General features: G+C 40.5%; 1 protein-coding gene across 1 annotated transcript; it reads left to right on the forward strand.

The window, feature by feature from the left end:
- Positions 1–422: 422 nt before the first annotated feature.
- On the forward strand, positions 423–23,032 carry RpS8 (ribosomal protein S8). The gene is made up of 6 exons (XM_053797370.2): positions 423–496; positions 11,782–11,888; positions 19,601–19,700; positions 19,997–20,172; positions 22,164–22,293; positions 22,909–23,032. The coding sequence occupies exons 1-6, from the start codon at positions 493–495 to the stop codon at positions 23,016–23,018; spliced, it is 627 nt and encodes a 208-aa protein (XP_053653345.1). The 5' UTR covers positions 423–492; the 3' UTR covers positions 23,019–23,032.
- Positions 23,033–24,129: the final 1,097 nt, after the last annotated feature.

Here is a 24,129-nt window from a genome sequence, read left to right on the forward strand (position 1 = left end):
TTATTCAGGTATACACAATAGTTACATAGAATTATCATACATAGCAGCATATGTGTAGAGAACCTAGGATAACCCAAAAAAGTCAGAGTGACTTATTTCCATTGGGGTACTAACATATGTATAAATTACCTTGGATAAAGTGACTTATTTCCATTGAGGGTCCTTGTAATATCTTATTATTTAAAACCTAGCTGTCAGATACAGCAGAAATCAGTCATGCAGTTACTGCTTCAACGTATAACCGTAATCAAAATTGACAAGTACCCCAATGGAAATAAATCACTGACTTTTTTGGGGTTATCCTAAGTAATATACACTACGTATGATAATTGTACTTGTGTGTACCTGTGCCTAAATAAACTTACTAACATACGTTTTTTTTAATGTTGATTTGCGTAGTTGCGCATCGTGCGTCACTCTTGAGTCATGAGGTTTGTTGTGGTGTAGCAGCGCAGCCTGAGCTTCCTCTCTCCTCTACCAGCCGCAGCAGCCATGGGTGAGTCTACTTCATACATTCCTCCTCATTTATCTCCCGTTATCATCGTCATCCCTTTATAAATTAATATGTATTTGTGCTAGTCTTGTGTAGGGGTTTACACCAAATGTAACAAAGGAATTAAATACGAGTACAACAATGGTGTGATTATTATTGGGTTAAAATTAAGGTGTGTGGAAATGAAGCTCCTCGTACCGAATGTGCTAAGTTTCATTCTCGGACTTCCGTTGAATTTTTAGATAAAAATTAGTTGGTTCAGAATTAAAAAGAGAAGCATTTTAAATATTTAGAATTAGAGCCTACTAGGATTTACGTAATACGAAACTAAACTTAAGAATCGGGGACTTAGGCTGGAATCTTGGCTCACTGAGCATAGGTCTAGGCCTATAGACTATTGGCCTTTTGCTGGTAAAGGCCTCTTGATGACAGGGGGTAACCTCTTTGATGAAGTTTCCTTACTTGACTTTCCACATACACTGCCCCCATGAACATAAGGTAAAAAAAGAATACTGCAGCAGGCCTACAGGACCATGCTAGGCAGGTTGAAGTCACATTTCGCCATCCACTTCCCCACTCGTGTACCTGTCTAACTTGTTCTTAAAGCTACACGCAGTTTCGCTTAATGACGTTACTTGGTGGAACTCATCCACAGCTAATACCAAAATAATGATTTCCTAGATCCTTTCTAAATTACGTTTTTTTCCAATTTAAACCCATGGCCACGAGTCCTGTGTTGGTTAGATATTTTGATATTTATGGGATAATTTTTATCCCTGTCTTCTATTTATATACCTCGGTCATGTCCATCTCTAATTCTATGCCTTTCTAGAATATATATTCAGTGACCTCAGTCTGTCCTTGTATGGGAGATTTCTGATACATGATCAGCTTTGTCATCCTGTTTTCAGAGCATTTATGTAATACGGTGACCAGAACTGTGCAGCATAATCTAAACGAGGCCTTACCAGTGATTTATAGTTGTGTATAACTTGGAATCCTGTTTTTTTACACTTGATATGAAGCCAAGAATCATCTTATCTTGCTTGTGAATACTTACACTGTTGTCTTGGCTTTAGATTACTGCTAACCAGAATTAAGTTAAATCCTGTTAAATCTTGCTTGTTCTCTATGAATGCAGTATTATAAGCCTACTTTCATTTGGTAAAATTAGATAAGTTAGCAAGATTGTGCTACCTTATTCTTTATAATAGATACATGGTGGAATTAGATCAATAAACTGTTCTTGTGAGTTTGCATAAATGAGTGAAATCTGAATGGGAGCCATCGACGAGGGTCAGTTTTAGGCCTATTGTTCATAATTTACATGTATAAAAGGCATTCAGCATTAAGTTATAAATAAAGGCAATAGATCAGGTCAGCAAACAAAGGGGGACAGCAGAGGGCAGCAAGGGACTAACTCCCTTAAGGTTTACTATACTAATAGCAGGAGTGTAAGAAATAAGATAGATGAGCTAAGATTAATTGCAAGTGCAGGAAACATAGATATTATTGCTATAAGAGACCTGTCTCAGTCTGAAAGATAGAGGGATGCCCTCTGAATGTCACATACAAGGCTATAAATTATTCCACACTGACAGGGTCAACAGGAAGGGTGGTGGAGTAGCGATGTATGTCAGAGACAATTTAAATTGTGTTCGACAAGATATAAAATTAGAAGCGTCGGAAACTGAATCTGTTTGGTTACAGCTTCTCGAGGGCTGAGAAAAACTAATTTTGGGTGTGATTTACAGGGCCCCAAATCTTGATAGGGAGTGCAGTAAACTTCTATGGGACGAAATTCGTAAGGCATCTACATACGAAAATGTTGTGCTAATGGGAGATTTCAACTATAGACAGATTGACTGGAGCAATTTGACAGGAAATTTAGAGTCAGGTGACTTTCTTGATACAATCCAGGATTGTTTTTTAAAACAGTTTGTGACAGCCAACTAGGGGAAATAACCTCCTTGACTTGGTTCTTGCCAGTAGGGAAACACTAATTAATAAGCTTGAGGTTAATGATGAGCTTGGGGAAAGTGATCACAAATTACTCAGTTTTAATATATCATGGAATTCCCCTAATAATGGCAATCAAGTCTCCGTCCCTGACTTTTGCTTTGCTGATTTCATAGGACTGAAAAATTACTTAGGTGGGCTGAACTGGAATGACCTGACTAAGGGTACTACCAGTTACCAGTAACCAGTGTACTGTTGACTCAACGGTACACTGGTTACTGGTAACTGGTTACTACTACTGAGAATGGTTGCCGATATGACGCTTTCCAGGGCATAGTTCTAGCTGCTCAGTCAAATTATGTTCCAAATAGGGAAATCAGATCAAACAAAAATGATCCTAAATGGATGAACAATAGATTAAAATATCTGATTGGTCAAAAGAGAGGCATATATAGGCAAATCAAAAGAGGAGAGGGGCAATTAAGAAATCGATATATTCAGTTAACCCTTTCAGGGTCCAAGGCCAAAATCTGAAGTCACGCACCAGTGTCCAAGAATTTAAAAAAAAAAAATTTTTATTTTTTCTTATGAAATCGTAGAGAATCTTTTTGTGAAGGTAATAAAACAAAAAGTACGAAATTTGGTGGAAAATTGACGAAATTATGCTCTCGCGAATTTTGATGTGTCAGCGATATTTACGAATCGGCGATTTTGCCGACTTTGACTCCCATTTTAGGCCAATTACATTATTCCAATCAACCAAATTCTTAGCTATTTCACTAGTATTACTTCTATTCTATCGATTGAGCACAAGAAATCGCCAAGTCAGCTGTTTCAACTACAAAATAAAGTGATCGGAAATTGTTAATTTGGCCAATTTAACACAGTTCAAAATATTCCAATTTCAAAATAGGGTCCAGAATAAACAATGTAGGCATTCCTGGCACTAAACTAACATTTCCTCTGTTCATTAGTTATGTTTTGAGGCTTTACAAATAAATTCCATTTTGATTTTTTATTCACATAATGAATTTTTATTCACACCAAAAAATAGAAGATTTACTGTTATGCAATACTGTAATAATTGTATAAATATCATCACCATATTTGTGAATGTATATTAGACCCACCAGCTGACGTGTATTAGACGTGTGAGGTCGTTTGTTTACTCTTGAATATCGGCAAAAATTTAACATTTCCGCTACTTTGAGCTCAGTTTCAAGCCATTTCCAGTGCTAAAACCAATCAAAATCATCTCTATTTCTGTAATATGTCTTCCATTCTATCAAATGAGACCAAGAAATCGCAAATACAACTATAAAAAACATACGAAAAAACACTGCAAAGTTGCTGTTTTAATCGAAAAATCATGATTTCAGTTTTTTTCTCTCATTATACACAGTGTGCTGCAGGATCTGTTTTATGTGGTGCACACATACCACATAGATGTATTCTCTCATATCTAGGCCCAAATGTACCACTCACAGTTTATCAGAGTGAGCTGAGCTCATGGCGTAGATCTACGGTTTGGACACTCACCGTAAAGCCGTAGATCTACGGGACGGACCCTGAAAGGGTTAAAGAGAGAAATAAAAAAGGGAATTATAAAAGCAAAAAGAGATTGAGGTTAAAGTTGTAAGAGAATTGAAGACTAACCCAAAAGGATTCTTTCAGGTATACAGAAGTAAGATCAGGGACAAGATAGGCCCACTCAATAGTTACTCGGGTCAGCTCACTGACAGTGATAAGGAAATGTGTAGAATTTTTAACACATACTTCCTCTGTTTTTACACAGGAGGATACCAGCGAGATTCCAGAAATGATAAATTATGTAGAACAGGATGATAATAAACTGCACGATTAGGGTCACAAGTGACATGGTCCTTAGGCAAATAGATAAATTAAAACCTAACAAATCCCCAGGCCCTGATGAACTGTATGCAAGGGTTCTAAAAGAATGTAAAGAGGAGCTTAGCAAACCTTTGGCTAATCATTTCAACATATCACTACAAACTGGCATGGTGCCAGATAAGTGGAAAATGGCAAATGTGATACCTATTTTCAAAGCAGGTGACAGGTCCTTAGCTTCGAAGTATAGACCAATAAGCCTAACCTCCATAGTGGGAAAAATTTTTTATTATCACACTGGCCGATTCCCACCAAGGCAGGGTGGCCCGAAAAAGAAAAACTTTCACCATCATTCACTCCATCACTGTCTTGCCAGAAGGGTGCTTTACACTACAGTTTTTAAACTGCAACATTAACACCCCTCCTTCAGAGTGCAGGCACTGTTATTTCCCATCTCCAGGACTCAAGTCCGGCCTGCCGGTTTCCCTGAACCCCTTCATAAATGTTACTTTGCTCACACTCAACAGCACATCCAGTATTAAAAACCATTTGTCTCCATTCACTCCTATCAAACACGCTCACGCATGCTTGCTGGAAGTCCAAGCCCCTCGCACACAAGACCTCCTTTACCCCCTCCCTCCAACCTTTCCTAGGCCGACCCCTACCCCGCCTTCCTTCCACTATAGACTGATACACTCTTGAAGTCATTCTGTTTTGCCCCATTCTCTCTACATGTCCGAACCACCTCAACAACCCTTCCTCAGCCCTCTGGACAACAGTTTTGGTAATCCCGCACCTCCTCCTAACTTCCAAACTATGAATTCTCTGCATTATATTCACACCACACATTGCCCTCAGACATGACATCTCCACTGCCTCCAGCCTTCTCCTCGCTGCAACATTCATCACCCATATAAGAGCGTTGGTAAAACTATACTCTCATACATTCCCCTCTTTGCCTCCAAGGACAAAGTTCTTTGTCTCCACAGACTCCTAAGTGCACCACTCACCCTTTTCCCCTCATCAATTCTATGATTCACCTCATCTTTCATAGACCCATCCGCTGACATGTCCACTCCCAAATATCTGAATACATTCACCACCTCCATACTCACTCCCTCCAATCTGATATCCAATCTTTCATCACCTAATCTTTTTGTTATCCTCATAACCTTACTCTTTCCTGTATTCACTTTCAATTTTCTTCTTTTGCACACCATTCCAAATTCATCCATCAACCTCTGCAACTTCTCTTCAGAATCTCCCAAGAGCACAGTGTCATCAGCAAAGAGCAACTGTGACAACTCCCACTTTGTGTGATTCTTTATCTTTTAACTCCACGCCTCTTGCCAAGACCCTTGCATTTACTTCTCTTACAACCCCATCTATAAATATATTAAACAACCACGGTGACATCACACATCCTTGTCTGAGGCCTACTTTTACTGGGAAATAATTTCCCTCTTTCCTACATACTCTAACTTGAGCCTCACTATCCTCGTAAAAACTCTTCACTGCTTTCAGTAACCTACCTCCTACACAATACACCTGCAACATCTGCCACATTGCCCCCCTATCCACCCTGTCATACACCTTTTTCAAATCCATAAATGCCACAAAGACCTCTTTAGCCTTATCTAATACTGTTCACTTATATGTTTCACTGTAAACATCTGGTCCACACACCTCGTACCTTTCCTAAAGCCTCCTTGTTCATCTGCTATCCTATTCTCCGTCTTACTCTTAATTCTTTCAATAATAACTCTACCATACACTTTACCAGGTATACTCAACAGACTTATCCCCCTATAATTTTTGCACCTTCTTTTATCCCCTTTGCCTTTATACAAAGGAACTATGCATGCTTTCTGCCAATCTCTAGGTACCTTAACCCTCTTCCATACATTTATTAAATAATTGCACCAAACACTCCAAAACTATATCCCTACCTGCTTTTAACATTTCTATCTTTATCCCATCAATCCCGGCTGCCTTACCCCCTTTCATTTTACCTACTGCCTCACGAACTTCCCCCACACTCACAACTGGCTCTTCCTCACTCCTACAAGATGTTATTCCTCCTTGCCCTATACACGAAATCACAGCTTCCCTATCTTCATCAACATTTAACAATTCCTCAGAATATTCCCTCCATCTTCCCAATACCTCTAACTCTCCATTTAATAACTCACCTCTCCTATTTTTAACTGACAAAACTATTTGTTCTCTAGGCTTTCTTAACTTGTTAATCTCACTCCAAAACTTTTTCTTATTTTCGACAAAATTTGTTGATAACATCTCCCCCACTCTCTCATTTGCTCTCTTTTTACATTGCTTCACCCCACTCTTAACCCCTCTCTTTTTCTCCATATACTCTTCCCTCCTTGCATCACTTCTACTTTGTAAAAACTTCTCATATGCTAACTTTTTCTCCCTTACTACTCTCTTTACATCATCATTCCACCAATCGCTCCTCTTCCCTCCCGCACCCACTTTCCTGTAACCACAAACTTCTGAACACTGTAACACTACATTTTTAAACCTACCCCATACCTCTTCGACCCCATTGCCTATGCTCTCATTAGCCCATCTATCCTCCAATAGCTGTTTATATCTTACCCTAACTGCCTCCTCTTTTAGTTTATAAACCTTCACCTCTCTCTTCCCTGATGCTTCTATTCTCCTTGTATCCCATCTACCTTTTACTCTCAGTGTAGCTACAACTAGAAAGTGATCTGATATATCTGTGGCCCCTCTATAAACATGTACATCCTGAAGTCTACTCAACAGTCTTTTATCTACCAATACATAATCCAACAAACTACTGTCATTTTGCCCTACATCATATCTTGTATACTTATTTATCCTCTTTTTCTTAAAATATGTATTACCTATAACTAAACCCCTTTCTATACAAAGTTCAATCAAAGGGCTCCCATTATCATTTACACCTGGCACCCCAAACTTACCTACCACACCATCTCTAAAAGTTTCTCCTACTTTAGCATTCAGGTCCTTTACCACAATTACTCTCTCACTTGGTTCAAAGGCTCCTATACATTCACTTAACATCTCCCAAAATCTCTCTCTCTCCTCTGCATTCCTCTCTTCTCCAGGTGCATACACGCTTATTAAGACCCACTTCTCGCATCCAACCTTTACTTTAATCCACATAATTCTTGAATTTACACATTCATATTCTCTTTTCTCCTTCCATAACTGATCATTCAACATTACTGCTACCCCTTCCTTTGCTCTAACTCTCTCAGATACTCCAGATTTAATCCCATTTATTTCCCTCCACCGAAACTCCCCTACCCCCTTCAGCTTTGTTTCGCTTAGGGCCAGGACATACAACTTCTTTTCATTCATAACATCAGCAATCATCTGTTTCTTGTCATCCGCACTACATCCACGCACATTCAAGCATCCCAGTTTTATAAAGTTTTTCTTCTCTTTTTTAGTAAATGTCGACAGGAGAAGGGGTTACTAGCCCATTGCTCCCAGCATTTTAGTCGCCTCATATGACACGCATGGCTTACGGAAGAAAGATTCTTTTCCACTTCCCCATGGACAATAGAAGAAATAAAGAAGAACAAGAGCTATTTAGAAAAAGGAGAAAAACCTAGACGTATGTATATATATATATGCATGTGCGTGTCTGTGAACTGTGACCAAAGCGTAAGTAGGAGTAGCAAGATATCCCTGTTATCTAGCGTGTTTATAAGAGAAAAAGAAACCAGCAATCCTACCATCATGCAAAACAGTTACAGGTTTCTGTTTCACAATCATCTGGCAGGACGGTAGTACTTCCCTGGGTGGTTGCTGTTTACCAACCTACTTATAATTGTCAATAATTGCCGAGGCAGTTCGTAGCCACCTTGAAAAGCATAAATTAATCAACGAATCTCAGCATGGTTTTACAAAGGGGCGTTCCTGCCTTACGAATTTATTAACTTTTTTCACTAAGGTATTTGAGGGGTAGATCATGGTAATGAATATATTGTGTATATGGACTTCAGTAAGGCTTTTGACAGGGTCCCACATCAGAGACTATTGAGGAAAATTAAGGCACATGGAATAGGAGGAGAAATTTTTTCCCGGAGAGGCATGGTTGACAAATAGGCAGCAGAGAGTTTGCATAAATGGGGAGAAATCAGAGTGGGGAAGCGTCACGAGCAGTGTTCCACAGGGGTCAGTGTTGGGCCCCCTGCTGTTCACAATCTACATAAACGACATAGATGAGGGCATAAAGAGCGACATCAGCAAGTTTGCCGATGACACCAAAATAGGCCGTCGAATTCATTCTGACAAGGACATTAGAGCACTCCAGGAACGATACACAAATAACCCGCACATAAAAGAGAGAAGCTTACGACGACGTTTCGGTCCGACTTGGACCATTGACAAAGTCAGTGTGACTGTCAATGGTTCAAGTCGGACCGAAACGTCGTCGTAAGCTTCTCTCTTTTATGTGTGGGTTATTTGTGTATCGTTCCAGTCACGGTATTGTGCCTTTTTTTGTTATTCACTCCAGGAAGATTTGAATAGACTGATGCAGTGGTCGGAGAAGTGGCAGATGCAGTTTAATATAGACAAATGCAAAGTTCTAAATGTTGGACAGGACAATAACCATGCCACATATAAACTAAATAATGTAGATCTTAATATTGCGGATTGCGAAAAAGATTTAGGAGTTCTGGTTAGCAGTAATGTGAAACCAAGACAACAATGCATAAGTGTTCGCAATAAAGCTAATAGAATCCTTGGCTTCGTATCAAGAAGCATAAATAATATTAGTCCTCAGGTTGTTCTTCAACTCTATACATCCTTGGTTAGGCCTCATTTAGATTATGCTGCACAGTTTTGGTCACCGTATTACAGAATGGATATAAATGCCCTGGAAAATGTATAAAGGAGGATGACAAAGTTGATCCCATGTATCAGAAACCTTCCCTATGAGGATAGACTAAGGGCCCTGAATCTGCACTCTCTAGAAAGGCATAGAATTAGAGGTGATATGATTGAGGTGTATAAATGGAAGACAGGAATAAATAAAGGGGATGTAAATAGTGTGCTGAAAATATCTAGCCTAGACAGGACTCGCAGCAATGGTTTTAAGTTGGAAAAATTCAGATTCAGGAAGGATATAGGAAAGTACTGGTTTGGTAATAGAGTTGTGGATGAGTGGAACAAACTCCCAAGTACAGTTATAGAGGCCAGAATGTTGTGTAGCTTTAAAAATAGGTTGGATAAATACATGAGTGGATGTGGGTGGGTGTGAGTTGGACCTGATAGATTGTGCTACCAGGTTGGTTGCCGTGTTCCTCCCTTAAGTCAATGTGACCTGACCTGACTGGGTTGGGTGCATTGGCTGGTAGGAGACTTGGACCTGCCTCGCATGGGCCAGTAGGCCTGCTGCAGTGTTCCTTCATTCTTATGTTCTTATATCAAGAAGCATGAATAATAGGAATCCTCAAGTTGGTCTTCAACTCGATATATCCTTGGTTAAGAACATAAGAAAGAAAGAACAGTGCAGCATGCCTACTGGCCCATGCGAGGCAGGTCCAAGTCTCCTACCGGCTTAAGCTAATGCTCCAACCTACTCTGTGGTTAGGCCTCATTTAGATTATGCTGCACAGTTTTGGTCACCGTATTACAGAATGGATATAAATGCTCTGGAAAACGTACAAAGGAGGATGACAAAGTTGATCGCATGTATCAGAAATCTTTCCTATGAGAATAGAGTGAGGGCCCTGAATCTGCATTCTCTTGAAAGGCATAGAATTAGGGGGGATATGATTGAGGTGAATAAATGGAAAACAGGAATAAATGAAAGGGATGTAAAGAGTGTGCTAAAAAAAATATCTAGCCATGACAGGACGTGCAGCAATGGTTTTAAATTGGAAAAATGCAGATTCAGGAAGGATATAGGAAAGCACTGGTTTGGTAATAGTTGTGGATGAGTGGAACAAACTCCCAATTAGTTTTAAAAATAGGTTAGATAAATACACGAGTGGGTGTGGGTGAGAGTTGGAACCTGACTAGCTTGTGTTACTAGGTCACATGCCATGCTCCTTAAGTGAATATGACCTTACCTGACAAGGTTGGGGCATTGGCTTGGGCTGGTGAGGGACTTGGACTTTCCTCGCATGGGCCAGTAGGCCTGCTGCAGTGTTCCTTCTTTCGTATATTCTTATAAGTAAATAGGCAGAATAATAGTTTGAGGATACCATTGACCTTCAAGGTTTGGTTAGTCAGTTCTGAAACCAAGATAAGTGTTTAAGTGTGTGCCATAAGGCTAACAGATTACATGGGTTTTTATCGAAGTATAAGTAACAGGACTCCAGAAGTTGTTTTACAGCTCTGTTTATCAGTAGTAATGCCTCAATTAGATTATGCAGTTCAGTTTTGGTCACCATAATACAGACTTGGTATAATGTAGATGCATTTGGAAAACAGAGGATGTTAAAATTAATTCACTGTATAAGCCTTCATTGTCTTCAGGTATGTAGGATGTGGGGATATAAACATGGGAGACTGGCATAAACAAAGGAGATATAAAAAGTGCTGAGGATATTGAATCAGGAAGGAACTCTATTTATGGATTTAAATTAAATAAGTTTGATTTGGAAAGGAAATTATTAAATACCGGTTTGTGAACAGAGTTGTCGAGTGGAACAATCTGCCAAGTAGGGTCATAAAAGCTAAAACCTTCAAAGCTTTAAAAATCGGTTACAGATATAAGAGTGATTAGAACCTGTCTTATCACTAGGTATTGAAGCTAACTTTGCTAACATTGGGAATAGTTGGACAAATGTGAGTGAGAATAGATTGGATTTGAAAAGGATTGGCTAGTATTGGCCAGTAGACTTGCTGTGGTGTTCCTATACTGGCCTCAAGAATGCCAGTGTATATGAAGGTATAGGGCATAAGTAATGAAAAGATTCGCTAAAGACAATTAGGCTGATAAGTCAATTCAGAGAAACATTATTTGAATCAAAATAAAGTGTAGTGTTGATGCACTGTTGGAGGCAACAGTGCACACATTTTTGCTATAAGGTTGACTTCTTTGCTTACCTGCCTGGAGGTAAGTGGTTAGTTCCTCCCTCAGGTTAGGCTCAGACAAATTTGACCTTAAAGCAAAAGGTGCAGGGGGCCCAGCTACAGTCTGGCAGCTTCATATCGATAAGCACAAGTAATAGAAGTATGAAGGATATAATAGTGGTACAATATATTACAAACACTTAAGATGCAAATTATTTCTGGTTGTCAGTTTACATAAATTACCTAAATTTGCTCAATATAGTTGTAAAGTCATTGGGAAATTAGTTTTGATATCAGTATTGAATTCTAGGAATATTGGCTACTGCAGTGCTCTTTCAGGGTTTATTTACAAGAGTAGGGAAATGCTGATTATGAACATAAGAATTTTAGAGCAATCATATTTTAAACATTAATATGGCTTACTCTGGTTTTAGGTATCTCGCGTGATCACTGGCATAAACGGCGAGCCACCGGAGGCAAACGTGTCCAGCCTCGCAAGAAAAGGAAGTTTGAGTTAGGTCGGCCTGCCGCTAACACAAAGGTAGAATAATTTTGGCAGCTTGTTTTTGGTATAACAGTTTAGTGTGGATGCTTGATTATCCAACCCAATCTTTTATTAGCAAGTTGTATGTATAATATTTATGCCCATTTCAGTAGTTGCCTGGGGATGCTTAGGAGCTACAGGATGATCTGGATAGGCTTAAGTGATCCTAGTAGTAACAGTTGAAGGCAGACTAACATAAGATTCTAATCCAAGGGGTGCAGTGGCTAAGTGGAACAAACTCACAAGTAGCTTCATTGAAACGAGAACCTTGGGTTCCTCTTAAAAATAGATTGAACCAGCACACGAGTAGGTGTGAACTGGACTTAACTAGCATGGGCCAGTAGGCCTGCTACGTTGTTCCTGCCTTAATATGTTTGTGTTCTTAAAACTATGGCACTTGTGCAGTTTAAGATATACAGTACTTAATTTATAAGGGTTTGTAATTAAGCTAATAAAATTCTTTGATTCCTATCGAGAATACTGAATAAATGATAGTCTAAGGATATGTTCCATCTTTATATATTTTTGGTAAGGCCTCGTTTAGATTATGCTGCTCAGTTTTGGTGTCCATTACTTAATGAACGTTAATACTCTAGACCAGAGGGAAAGCTGATATTCTGTCTAGAAAGCCTTAACTGGCATTGGCTCTCAGTAGTACCAGTTACCAGTAGATGACTCGCTACCAACCGTCTGTGTGAATCATTGACTGTTATTCACGTTGCTGCTGACCATAGCATGTTTTTGAACAACACTCGCCCCTAGGCACTGGTGGGTCAGTCTGAGATAGAGAGCAGAGAGAGGCAGGGCGGCTGATGGTGCTTCCCATACTTTTCGTTATAATTATACGTACTACCCAGCCTACGTGAGTGTTTTTACCCCATCCACGTTATCGAACCCACATGACAAGCCTTAACTAGCATTGAAAAGGAGTGAACAGTAAGGGGTCCAATAATCTGTGTGGGACACAAATATGGGGAGGATGGGAGAGGGAGGACTGATTGTTTGGAAGGGTAATCCCCTTCCATAAAGACTTCAGGTACCAAGTGCTTATCTGGGGTTACTTCCCTTCTTTGTTTTTTAATGGCACTAGGACCAGCTTGAGTCACTGGACCCCTGTCGCACAAAAAAAATTTCCAGAGCTCTGTTTCCAGCGTCTAAGAGTTGCCTAAAATGGGACAAGGCATTGTCATTGAACATGTTGCAAACACGGCCTGCAACAGCTCTGTTAGGGTGATGTTCCTCCACAAATGTTTGCGCCTCACTCCACTTTGCACAAATGACCTTAATCACTGAAGAAGGAACCTTCTTCCCTCTCATCCTCCTCCTCTGAAGCAGTTTCAACAGCTGTGATATGTTGCTGTTCCAAATGAAGGTCTTACAGCTCTTCAGTGGTTAGCTCTTCAATGTGGTCCTCCAACTCTTCCACATCCTGGCCACTTAGTCTAATCCCATGGACTTCCCCAAAGCCACAAGAGATTCCACAACAAGTGTAGGGTTGTCAGGTGTGTGAGGAAGTGCCCTGGCTGGTGTGTGTGTGTGTGGGGAAGTACCCTGGCTGGTGTGTGTGTGTGGGGGGGGGGGGAGTACCCTGGCTGGTGTGTGTGTGTGTGGGGGGAAGTACCCTGGCTGGTGTGTGTGTGGGGCAGTACCCTGGCTGGTGTGTGTGTGGGGAAGTACCCTGGTTGGTGTGTGTGTGTGTGTGGGGAAGTACCCTGGCTGGTGTGTGTGGGGAAGTACCCTGGCTGGTGTGTGTGTGGGGCAGTACCCTGGCTGGTGTGTGTGTGGGGCAGTACCCTGGCTGGTGTGTGTGTGTGGGGCAGTACCCTGGCTGGTGTGTGTGTGGGGCAGTACCCTGGCTGGTGTGTGTGTGGGGCAGTACCCTGGCTGGTGTGTGTGTGGGGCAGTACCCTGGCTGGTGTGTGTGTGGGGAAGTACCCTGGCTGGTGTGTGTGGGGAAGTACCCTGGCTGGTGTGTGTGTGTGTGGGGAAGTACCCTGGCTGGTGTGTGTGTGTGGGGAAGTACCCTGGCTGGTGTGTGTGTGTGGGGCAGTACCCTGGCTGGTGTGTGTGTGTGTGGGGAAGTACCCTGGCTGGTGTGTGTGTGGGGAAGTACCCTGGCTGGTGTGTGTGTGTGGGTAAGTACCCTGGCTGGTGTGGGGAAGTACCCTGGCTGGTGTGTGTGTGTGGGGAAGTACCCTGGCTGGTGTGTGTGTGTGGGGGGAAGTACCCTGGCTGGTGTGTGTGTGTGTGGGGAAGTACCCTGGCTGGTGTGTGTGTGTGTGTGTGGGGAAGTACCCTGGCTGGTGTGTGTGTGTGTGTGTGTGGGGAAGTACCCTGGCTGGTGTGTGTGTGTGTGTGTGTGGGGAAGTACCCTGGCTGGTGTGTGTGTGTGTGGAAGTACCCTGGCTGGTGTGTGTGTGGGGAAGTACCCTGGCTGGTGTGTGTGTGTGTGTGTGTGTGTGTGGGGAAGTACCCTGGCTGGTGTGTGTGTGTGGGGAAGTACCCTGGCTGGTGTGTGTGTGTGGGGAAGTACCCTGGCTGGTGTGTGTGTGTGGGGAAGTACCCTGGCTGGTGTGTTCTTTCTTGAATTCAATTGTTTCTCGCTTTCTTTATCAAAGGGCTGGCACTAGAAGCTTTCTTTGGGTCCATGGTGGCTTATTTAGCAGTCACACAATAAACAAGCGCAAAAAAAATGGATTATTACAAAATGTTTCATATGATCTCTCAGGGTAATGTTCACTCGCCGATAGTAACCTATCATGCCATGTAATTGGAATAGTAACCTATCATGCCTGTTGTGCCATTTTCCACTTGTCTGGTACCATACCAGATTTTAGTGCTATCTGTTGAAAAGACTAGCTAATGGTTTAAGTTCCTCTTAAGTTCCCATCATCAGAGCTTGGTGATTTGTTTGGCTTTTACTTTCTTTGTCCTAACCACTGAAATTCTTTTACCAGGTCGAGTATATTTTCCTAGTAATGCAAAAAAAATTACCAGCAGTACTTATAGGGATATAGAAGCATGAAGTTGAAGGTTAATGACCTGCTGACTGCAATATTGGCAACTGCTATGGGCTCCACTATTTTTAATTGTATTTTTTTTTTTATACTTTTTCTGGGTGTTTTCAAATATTTTATATTTTCCAGTAACTTTTGTGGCCCATGAGACCCATATAATGCACAATGTACATATATCCGCATGTTGTATGCAACACCATACCTGCATTAACCCCTTGACTGTCGCAACCCCCAATCCTGTGGAGTCGCAAAATTTAAAAAAAAAAAAATTCTTATAAAATGATAGAGAATCTTTTCCCGATTGTATTGACACCAAAAAAACGAAATTTGATGGAAAACTGACAGAATTATGCTCTCGCGAAGTTAGCGACCTCGGCGATATTTACAAATCGGGGATTTCGCCCACTTTGAGCCCTATTTTCGGTTAATTCCATTGTTCCAGTCTACCAAACTCATAGCTATTTCTTTAGAACTCCATTTTTTCTATCGATTGAGTACAAGAAACTGCCCATTTACCAAATTAACTACCCAATAACGTGGTCAGAAATTTGCAATTTGGTAAATTTCACAAAAATTAAAAAATATGACAATTTCAAACTAAGGACCAGAATGAACAATGCAGACATTCCTGGCTCTAAAATAACATTTCTTTGTTCATCAGTCATGTCTCCAGGCCCTTGTGATATTACTCTTGCTTTCTATTTTGAATTTTTATTCAAACAAAAAATAGAAGATTTACTGTTATGCAGACTACTGCAATACTGTAATAATTGTTTAAATAACATCAACCCATTCATGACTGCATATTAGAATGGCTAGTTGGACATTTATTGGACAATGACATCATTTGTTTACTTTTGAACATCGGCAAATATCACACATTTCCCGTACTTTGAGCTCCATTTCCAGGATTCTTTTATAGTAAAATCAATCAAAATCGCCTCTATTTCTATAATATATTTTCCATTCTATCAAATGAGACCAAGAAAACGAGAATACAAGCATAAATACATGTACTATACAAAAATAGACCACAAAGTCGGCATTTTAATTAAAAACAGTTTTTTTTTTTTTCTCATGCACTGTGTGCTCCAGGATCTTTTTTATATGGTGCACACTGACCACACAGACCCATTCTCTCACATATGGGCCTACCAGCTTTCTCCTGCTTGATTTGAAGCCGCTAGAATTTATGAGTATATATACGTCAAACATGATACCTCGTAAGACGTATATATACGGCCGCGACAGTCAAAGGGTTAATGGTGTTATCAGTACAGTTTACAAAATTTGTTTGCATAAAGTAAAAATGTTTTGTGTTATTACTGTTCTCATCAGTTCCATGTATTTTATTGTTAGAACTGTCACTTGGAAAAAGATGTTCAGTTTGCCTCATTGAGGGTTTTCAGACCACCAGGCATGGTGAACAGTGTGCTAAAGATGGCATTCCCAAAATGCATTGTGGGAGTGCTGATTTCTTGTATACTCTGCACACTGACCACAGATCCATTCTCTTATATTTAGGCCTACCAGGTCTCCATGGTAAATGTAAAACTGCTAGAATTTAATCATGGTTCTCCATTAGGGACTTTTGAGTTCAATGATGTATTTCTACATGACGGACAGAAAGGGCTAATCTATCTATTCGCCTGAAAACCATATCACGTGTAAATTTCATCTTGTATAACATATTTTCACCCTCTCCTATGTAACATTTTGATTCTAGTATTTCAGTAGTTTCCTACAAAAGAAACTGAGAGGAAATATTGCTAAGTGCAACAATTTCTTTCAATATGTCAGAGATAATTTATTTAGCATATTCTTCTCGTTAGTAATTTCTCAATACAGCCTCTCCTCACTTAACTACGGAGTTCCATTCCTAAAATCACGTTGTTAAACGAATTCGTCGCTAAGTGAGGAGCATGCTATAATGGTAGTGGGTTTTTGTCGACCATCTTTGATATTGTTTTAATGTCGCCTTTGCACCATTTATAACATTTCTGGTATATTTTTAAATGGTTATACAGTAGGATACTGTATATTAAAATAAACAGAATAGTGGAAATCAGCTCTAATGTACATTATTTAGATATAAATACAGTGGACCCTCAACCAGCGATATTAATCTGTTCCTGAGAGCTCATCGTTAATCAAAATTATCGTTAGTCAAGTTAATTTTCCCCATAAGAAATAATGGAAATCAAATTAATCCGTGCAAGACACCCAAAAGTATTGAAAAAAAAAAATTTTACCACATGAAATATTAATTTTAATACACACAAACTGAAGATTACATGCACAGTTACATGACACTTACCCTTATTGAAGATCTGGTGATGATTGATGGGATGGGAGGAGGGGAGAGGTGTTAGTGTTTAGAAGGGGAATACCCTTCCATTAGCACTTGAGGCAGCAAGTCTTTTTCTGGGGTTACTTCCCTTGTTCTTTTAATGCCACTAGGACCAGCTTCAGAGTCACTGGACTTCTGTCGCACAACATATCTGTCCATAGATACCTGTACCTCTCATTTCTTTATGACTTTCCTAAAGTGGTTCACAACATTGTCAGTGTACAGGTTGCCAACACGGCTTGCAGTAGCTGTGTCAGGGTGATTTTCATCAAAAAAGGTTTGCACTTCAAGCCACTTTGCACACATTTCCTTTATCTTAGAAGTAGGCAACTTCTTCAATTTCTCTCTCCCCTCCTCCGAAGCAGTTTCCTCAGGTCTGCCCTCTTGCTGTTCAAGATGATCTAGCAGCTCATCAGTGGTTAGTTCTTCACTGTCCTCCACCAACTCTTCCACATCCTCCCCACTAACCTCCAACCCCAAGGACTTCCCCATTGCCACAATGGATTCCTCAACTGGCATAGGATTCTCAGGGTTAGCCTCAAACCCTTCAAAATCCCTTTTGTCTACACATTCTGGCCACAGTTTTTTCCAAGCAGAGTTCAGTGTCCTCTTAGTCACTTCCTCCCAAGCCTTACCTATAATGTTTACACAATTGAGGATGGTAAAATGATCTTTCCCAAACTCTCTTAGAGTCAGTTGAGTTTCTGAGGTCACTACAAAGCACCTTTCAAACATAGCTTTTGTGTAGTTTCTTGAAGTTGGAAATAACCTGCTGCAGGAGGCAAAAACTTCACCTTAATAAAGCTCATGTCCCTAGAAAGTCACTCTGCCACATCTGTAGGATGACCAGGGGCATTGTCTAATACCAGGAGGCACTTAAGGTCTAATTTCTTTTCAATTAGGTAATTTTTCACATTGGGGGCAAATGCATGGTGTAACCAGTCATAGAAAAAGTCCCTAGTGACCCATGCCTTACTGTTTGCCCTCCACAGCACACACAAATTAGCCTTGAGGACATTGTTTTTCCTGAACACTCTGGGGGTTTCAGTGATACACCAATAAAGGCTTCACTTTGCAATCACCACTAGCATTGGCACACATCAACAGAGTAAGCCTGTCTTTCATAGGCTTATGTCCTGGGAGTGCCTTTTCCTCCTGAGTAATGTACGTCCTGCTTGGCATTTTCTTCCAAAACAGGCCTGTTTTGTCACAATTAAACACTTGTTCAGGTTTCAGTCCTTCACTGTCTATGTACTCCTTGAAGTCCTGCACATATTTTTCAGCCGATTTGTGGTCCGAACTGGCAGCCTCACCATGCCTTATCACACTATGAATGCCACTACGCTTCTTAAATCTCTCAAACCAACCTTTGCTGGCCTTAAATTCACTCACATCACTAATTGCTGGCATTTTTGTAATTAAATCGTCATGCAACTTCCTAGTCTTTTCACATATGATCGCTTGAGAGATGCTGTCTCCTGCTATCTGTTTCTCGTTTATCCACACCAATAACAGTCTCTCAACATCTTCTATCACTTGCGATCTCAGTTTTGAAAACATAGTTGCACCTTTGGCAAGAACAGCTTCCTTGATTGCTATTTTCTTGGCCACAATAGTAGCGATGGTTGATTGGGGTTTATTATACAACCTGACCAGCTCAGACACATGCACTCCACTTTCATACTTAGCAATGATCTCTTTCTTCATCCCCATAGTAATTCTCACCCTTTTTGCTGTAGGGTTGGCACTAGAAGCTTTCTTGGGGCCCATGGTGACTTATTTTGCAGGTGCAATCACTACAAAGGCTGTGATAATATGAAATGTTCCAGTTGTATGTTTGGAAGCAACCGCGGTGGCTGGCTGGCTTGTAAACACTGGCACCAAGGGACAAGTGAGGCACGCTCAGGCCAAAGTGGACGCGTATGGTACGGAACGAATAGTGCTGGTCGGGTTTTTAAGCGCTAGTCGAGGCAAAAATTTTGCATTAAAGTGTGTCGCTAGTCAGATTTATCGTTAATCGATGCCATCGCTGGTTGAGGGTCCACTGTATTGGTACCCGTTGTAAGTCCGAGGCATCGGTAAAAGAGTACGTTGCTAAGTGAGAAGAGGCTGTATTGTACATTCCATTGAGTGCATAATTCTTTAGAATGTTATTACAAAAATATTCCTGACTTCCCTAAATTATGAAATAATTGTAGAAATATTTTGCCCCCTTTCTGTGATGAATCAACTTTCCTCGTAGATTACCAGTGACGACAAAAAATCACGGTTCAATTTCTGATTTAGAATTCTAGTTGTCTTAGAGTATTTACTCATTTTTATACTAATTCAGTCTTTCTTAGCTTGGACCTCAAAGGATCCATACTGTGCGAACTCGTGGTGGCAACAAGAAGTATCGTGCTCTCCGCCTTGATACTGGCAACTTTTCATGGGGTTCAGAAGGTGTGTACTGAATATAAAACTTGTATATGACTTTGAAAGTTAATTTTGTTCAAAGGAACGGTGAAATCTTGAATAAATAGTTTGTCATCTTTTTAATAGCCAATTTGTCCAAACTGGAAAAATATTCCTGTTAATATATGCATGCTATATTCTTCTATCTATAGGCTATAGTATATTTGAATATATCAGCCATTGTTTGAATAAGAGAGCTTAGGTTTATGGTTATTGTTAGCTTGTATAAAAGTAATTGCAAATCTAGTTTTAGGATGCTGTAATTTCAAAATTTCTCTCCTTAGGTCAGACGCGCAAGACTCGTATTGTTGATGTAGTATACAATGCGAGCAGTAATGAACTTGTGCGAACCAAGACTCTTGTGAAGAATGCCATTGTTGTTGTTGATGCTGCACCCTTCAGACAGTGGTATGAAGCTCATTATGCGCTTCCGCTTGGACGCAAAAAGACTACAAAGCTGGTAATTAAGGACATTTTAATTTCCTCTAGTGGGAGATAGGGAACCCTCTCTTAATCATTAATGGTTTTTAAAATTTATGCAACTCAAGATTGTATGGCACTTTGAAGTCCACAAAAATTGCAAGGAAATGCCTAGTTTTTTCTTGAAGGCAGTGATGGGCTAGCTACCTGGAGGGTGTTTCAGAGTCACTGCCCATGTGGATGAGGGCCTATCAACTAGGCTGTTACTGCTGACCTCTCGCAGTCCAGCATACAAACCACAGCCCAACTTGTCAAGTACTGACTTGGCATCTATCCAGTCTCCTCTTGAAGATGGCTTGGGATCTGTCTGTAATTCCTCTTATGAGGCTGTTGAACAGAACACTTTTGGGCCCCTGGGACTTATTGCTTATATAGTGTACTCAAGTTACCCTTGCTTTTCATTGGGGTGTGTTACCCCATCTAAAAAGTCTTTTGCTTTTGTAGGGAGTGATTTGTGTGCAGCTTTAGGACCAGTTCCTTGAGGAATTTCCAAGTGTAAATTATAATGCATCTTTCTAACCTGTGTTCCAAGGAGTACAGGTCAAGGGACTACCAACATTTCCAGTAATTAAGGTGCTTGACTGAACTTGTGCATGCAGTGAAGATTTTGTACCTGCAGGGTTTGCCTGCCTTTAAAGTGGCTCTTAGTGTACTGCAGTATGTCAGCCTAGAGAGGCATTTGCTACTGGATGAATGAAAGTGAATACAGTTGAGAATCCCTCATCTGAAATACTTGGGACTGGAAGTGGTTTCCAATTTTGGATTTTGGAATATTTGTATATTTGTAAAACCTTATTGTATATTTATAAAACTCTTATATGGGTGTGAAGCATGGGTGATGAATGTTGCAACAAGGAGAAGGCTGGAGACAATGGAGATGTCATGTCTGAGGGCAATGTGTGGTGTGAATATAATGCAGAGAATTCATAGTTTGGACATTAGGAGGAGGTGCGGGATTACCAGAACTATTATCCAGAGGGCTGACAAGGGGTTGTTGAGGTGGTTCGGACATGTAGAGAGAATGGAATGCAGCAGAATGACTTCGAGCATGTATAAATCTGTAGTGGAGGGAAGGAGGGGTAGGGGTCTGCCTAGGAAAGGTTGGAGGGAGGAGGGTAAAGGAGGTTTTGTGTGCAAGGGGCTTGGATTTCCAGCAAGCATGCGTGAATGTATTTGATAGGAAGGGTTTGGGATATTGGCAGTTTGGAGGGATATATTGTATTTTTATACGTATATACTTATAAACTGTTGTATTCTGGGCACCTCTGCAAAAACAGTGATTGTGAGTGAGGTGAGTGTTGAATGATGAAAGTATTTTCTCTTTTTGGGGATTTTCTTTCTTTTTGGGTCACCCTGCCTCGGTGGGAGACGGCCGACTTGTTGAAAAAAAAAAATGGAGACAAATGGTTTTTAGGTTTTTAGGTTTTGACGTGCTGTTGAAGTGTGAACAAAGTAACATTTATGAAGGGGTTCAGGGAAACCGGTAGGCCAGACTTGAGTCCTGGAGATGGGAGGTACAGTGTCTGCACTCTGAAGGAGGAGTGTTAATGTTGCAGTTTAATAATTATAGTGTAAAGCACCCCTCTGGCAAGACAGTGAAGTGAATGATGAAAGTTTTTCTTTTTCGGCTCGCCCTGCCTTGGTGGGAATCGGCCGGTGTATTAATAATAATAAAATTAGATAAGATGTTCATGGTGATCCATGCCCTTTTGTTAGCACAATAATAGACTGGTAGGATATTTACTCCTTTAAAACAGAGGATGCAGGCTTTATGCCTACCACAACACATTTACTTGTACATTTCTGTTTTGTCAAGTGATGAAAAACCATTTAAATAGATGGTGTTTGTAGTTTTCACTGCAGCTGTCTGTGATACATGATCATAGTTACTCTGATTCCAAATAAAATATTTTTCATGAGTGGACCTAACTCTGGGATTTATCATATTTTTGTCTTCTAATCTCTTCATAGACTGATGCTGAAGAGGCTGTTTTAAACAAGAAAAGGTCAAAGAAAACCCAAAAGAAGTACAAGGAACGCCAGCGTACTGCCAAAGTCGAAGCTGCACTTGAAGACCAGTTCATGACTGGCCGTATTCTGGGTAAGATAAAATGAAGTACAGTGAATAAACATTTCAATACAAATAGTTTTGTTTATTCTAAATATACTTTACAGGTATTAATGTATAAACTGTTGAACCAAAGCAGAATAAAAAAAATCTGGATTGAGCTACATCATGTTGAATTGAAAGTAGTTAATCATGAAGTGACTTCACAGTAAAAAAAAAAATTTTATGCAGAATTTTTTCATAAATCATCGCCCCCACATGCGAAGGACAGTTAGCTGCTAAATGGTTTTGGTATTGGCAGGATGTAGAGAATGGGTAATTGACCATGAAATTGTTCAGGCAGTATAGATGCACTGTTTCATATTCTTTCTAGTAACTACCAGCTATGTAAAAATATGATTAAATTGCAAACTGACTTAAATTTAAAATGGACCATGTAAAATAGGCTTCTTTTGAAAATTAGCTTTTGACCAGTTTTTAATTGTCCACAGCCTGATGATAAAACTATTTACTAGACCACTTATGCTTAGTTATTTTTACTGGCATGGTCGATGCAGTAATTGTCATAGTTACACTGATGTAATTATCACATAGGGATTTAAAGTTCTCCTCAAATACTGCTGATGTATGTTCATATTTACTTTCCAGCTTGCATCTCTTCACGCCCTGGCCAGTGTGGCCGCTGTGATGGCTACATTATAGAGGGAAAAGAACTGGAATTCTACCTTAGGAAGATAAAGAGCAAGAAGAATAAATAAAATAATGTAAGATGTTGATGACCTTTTATTTTGACCCATTGTCTTAATGTTTGGTACTTTATATTATTTTTTTTATTATTATCATCACACTGGCCGATTCCCACCAAGGCAGGGTGGCCCGAAAAAGAAAAACTTTCACCATCATTCACTCCATCACTGTCTTGCCAGAAGGGTGCTTTACACTACAGTTTTTAAACCAACATTTACACCCCTCCTTCAGAGTGCAGGCACTGTACTTCCCATCTCCAGGACTCAAGTCCGGCCTGCCGGTTTCCCTGAACCCCTTCATAAATGTTACTTTGCTCACACGTCAAGTGTTAAAAACCATTTGTCTCCATTCACTCCTATCAAACATGCTCATGCATGCATGCTGGAAGTCCAAGCCCCTCGCACACAAAACCTCCTTTACCCCCTCCCTCCAACCTTTCCTAGGCCGACCCCTACCACACCTTCCTTCCACTACAGGCTGATACACTCTTGAAGTCGGTTTCGCTCCATTCTCTCTACATGTCCGAACCACCTCAACAACCCTTCCTCAGTCCTCTGGACAACAGTTTTGGTAATCCCGCACCTCCTAACTTCCAAACTACGAATTCTCTGCATTATATTCACACCACACATTGCCCTCAGACATGACATCTCCACTGCCTCCAGCCTTCTCCTCGCTGCAACATTCATCACCCATGCTTCACACCCATATAAGAGCGTTGGTAAAACTATACTCTCATACATTCCCCTCTTTGCCTCCAAGGACAAAGTTCGTTGTCTCCACAGACTCCTAAGTGCACCACTCACCTCCATACTCTCTCCCTCCAATCTGATATCCAATCTTTCATCACCTAATCTTTTTGTTATCCTCATAACCTTACTCTTTCCTGTATTCACTTTTAATTTTCTTCTTTTGCACACCCTACCAAATTCATCCACCAATCTCTGCAACTTCTCTTCAGAATCTCCCAAGAGCACAGTGTCATCAACAAAGAGCAACTGTGACAACTCCCACTTTGTATGATTCTTTATCTTTTAACTCCACGCCTCTTGTCAAGACCCTCGCATTTACTTCTCTTACAACCCCATCTATAAATATATTAAACAACCACGGTGACATCAC

Source organism: Cherax quadricarinatus, chromosome 82 (assembly GCF_038502225.1).
Source record: "Cherax quadricarinatus isolate ZL_2023a chromosome 82, ASM3850222v1, whole genome shotgun sequence".
In the NCBI taxonomy this organism is placed as follows: Eukaryota; Metazoa; Arthropoda; class Malacostraca; order Decapoda; family Parastacidae; genus Cherax; species Cherax quadricarinatus.

What these genes read in the sequence shown, in the direction of transcription:
- RpS8 (XM_053797370.2), top strand. An exon ending in GGCCTGCCGCTAACACAAAG is followed by an intron (nt 11,889 to 19,600) that starts GTAGAATAATTT and finishes AGTCTTTCTTAG; the next exon opens with CTTGGACCTCAAAGGATCCA. An exon ending in CATGACTGGCCGTATTCTGG is followed by an intron (nt 22,294 to 22,908) that starts GTAAGATAAAAT and finishes TTTACTTTCCAG; the next exon opens with CTTGCATCTCTTCACGCCCT.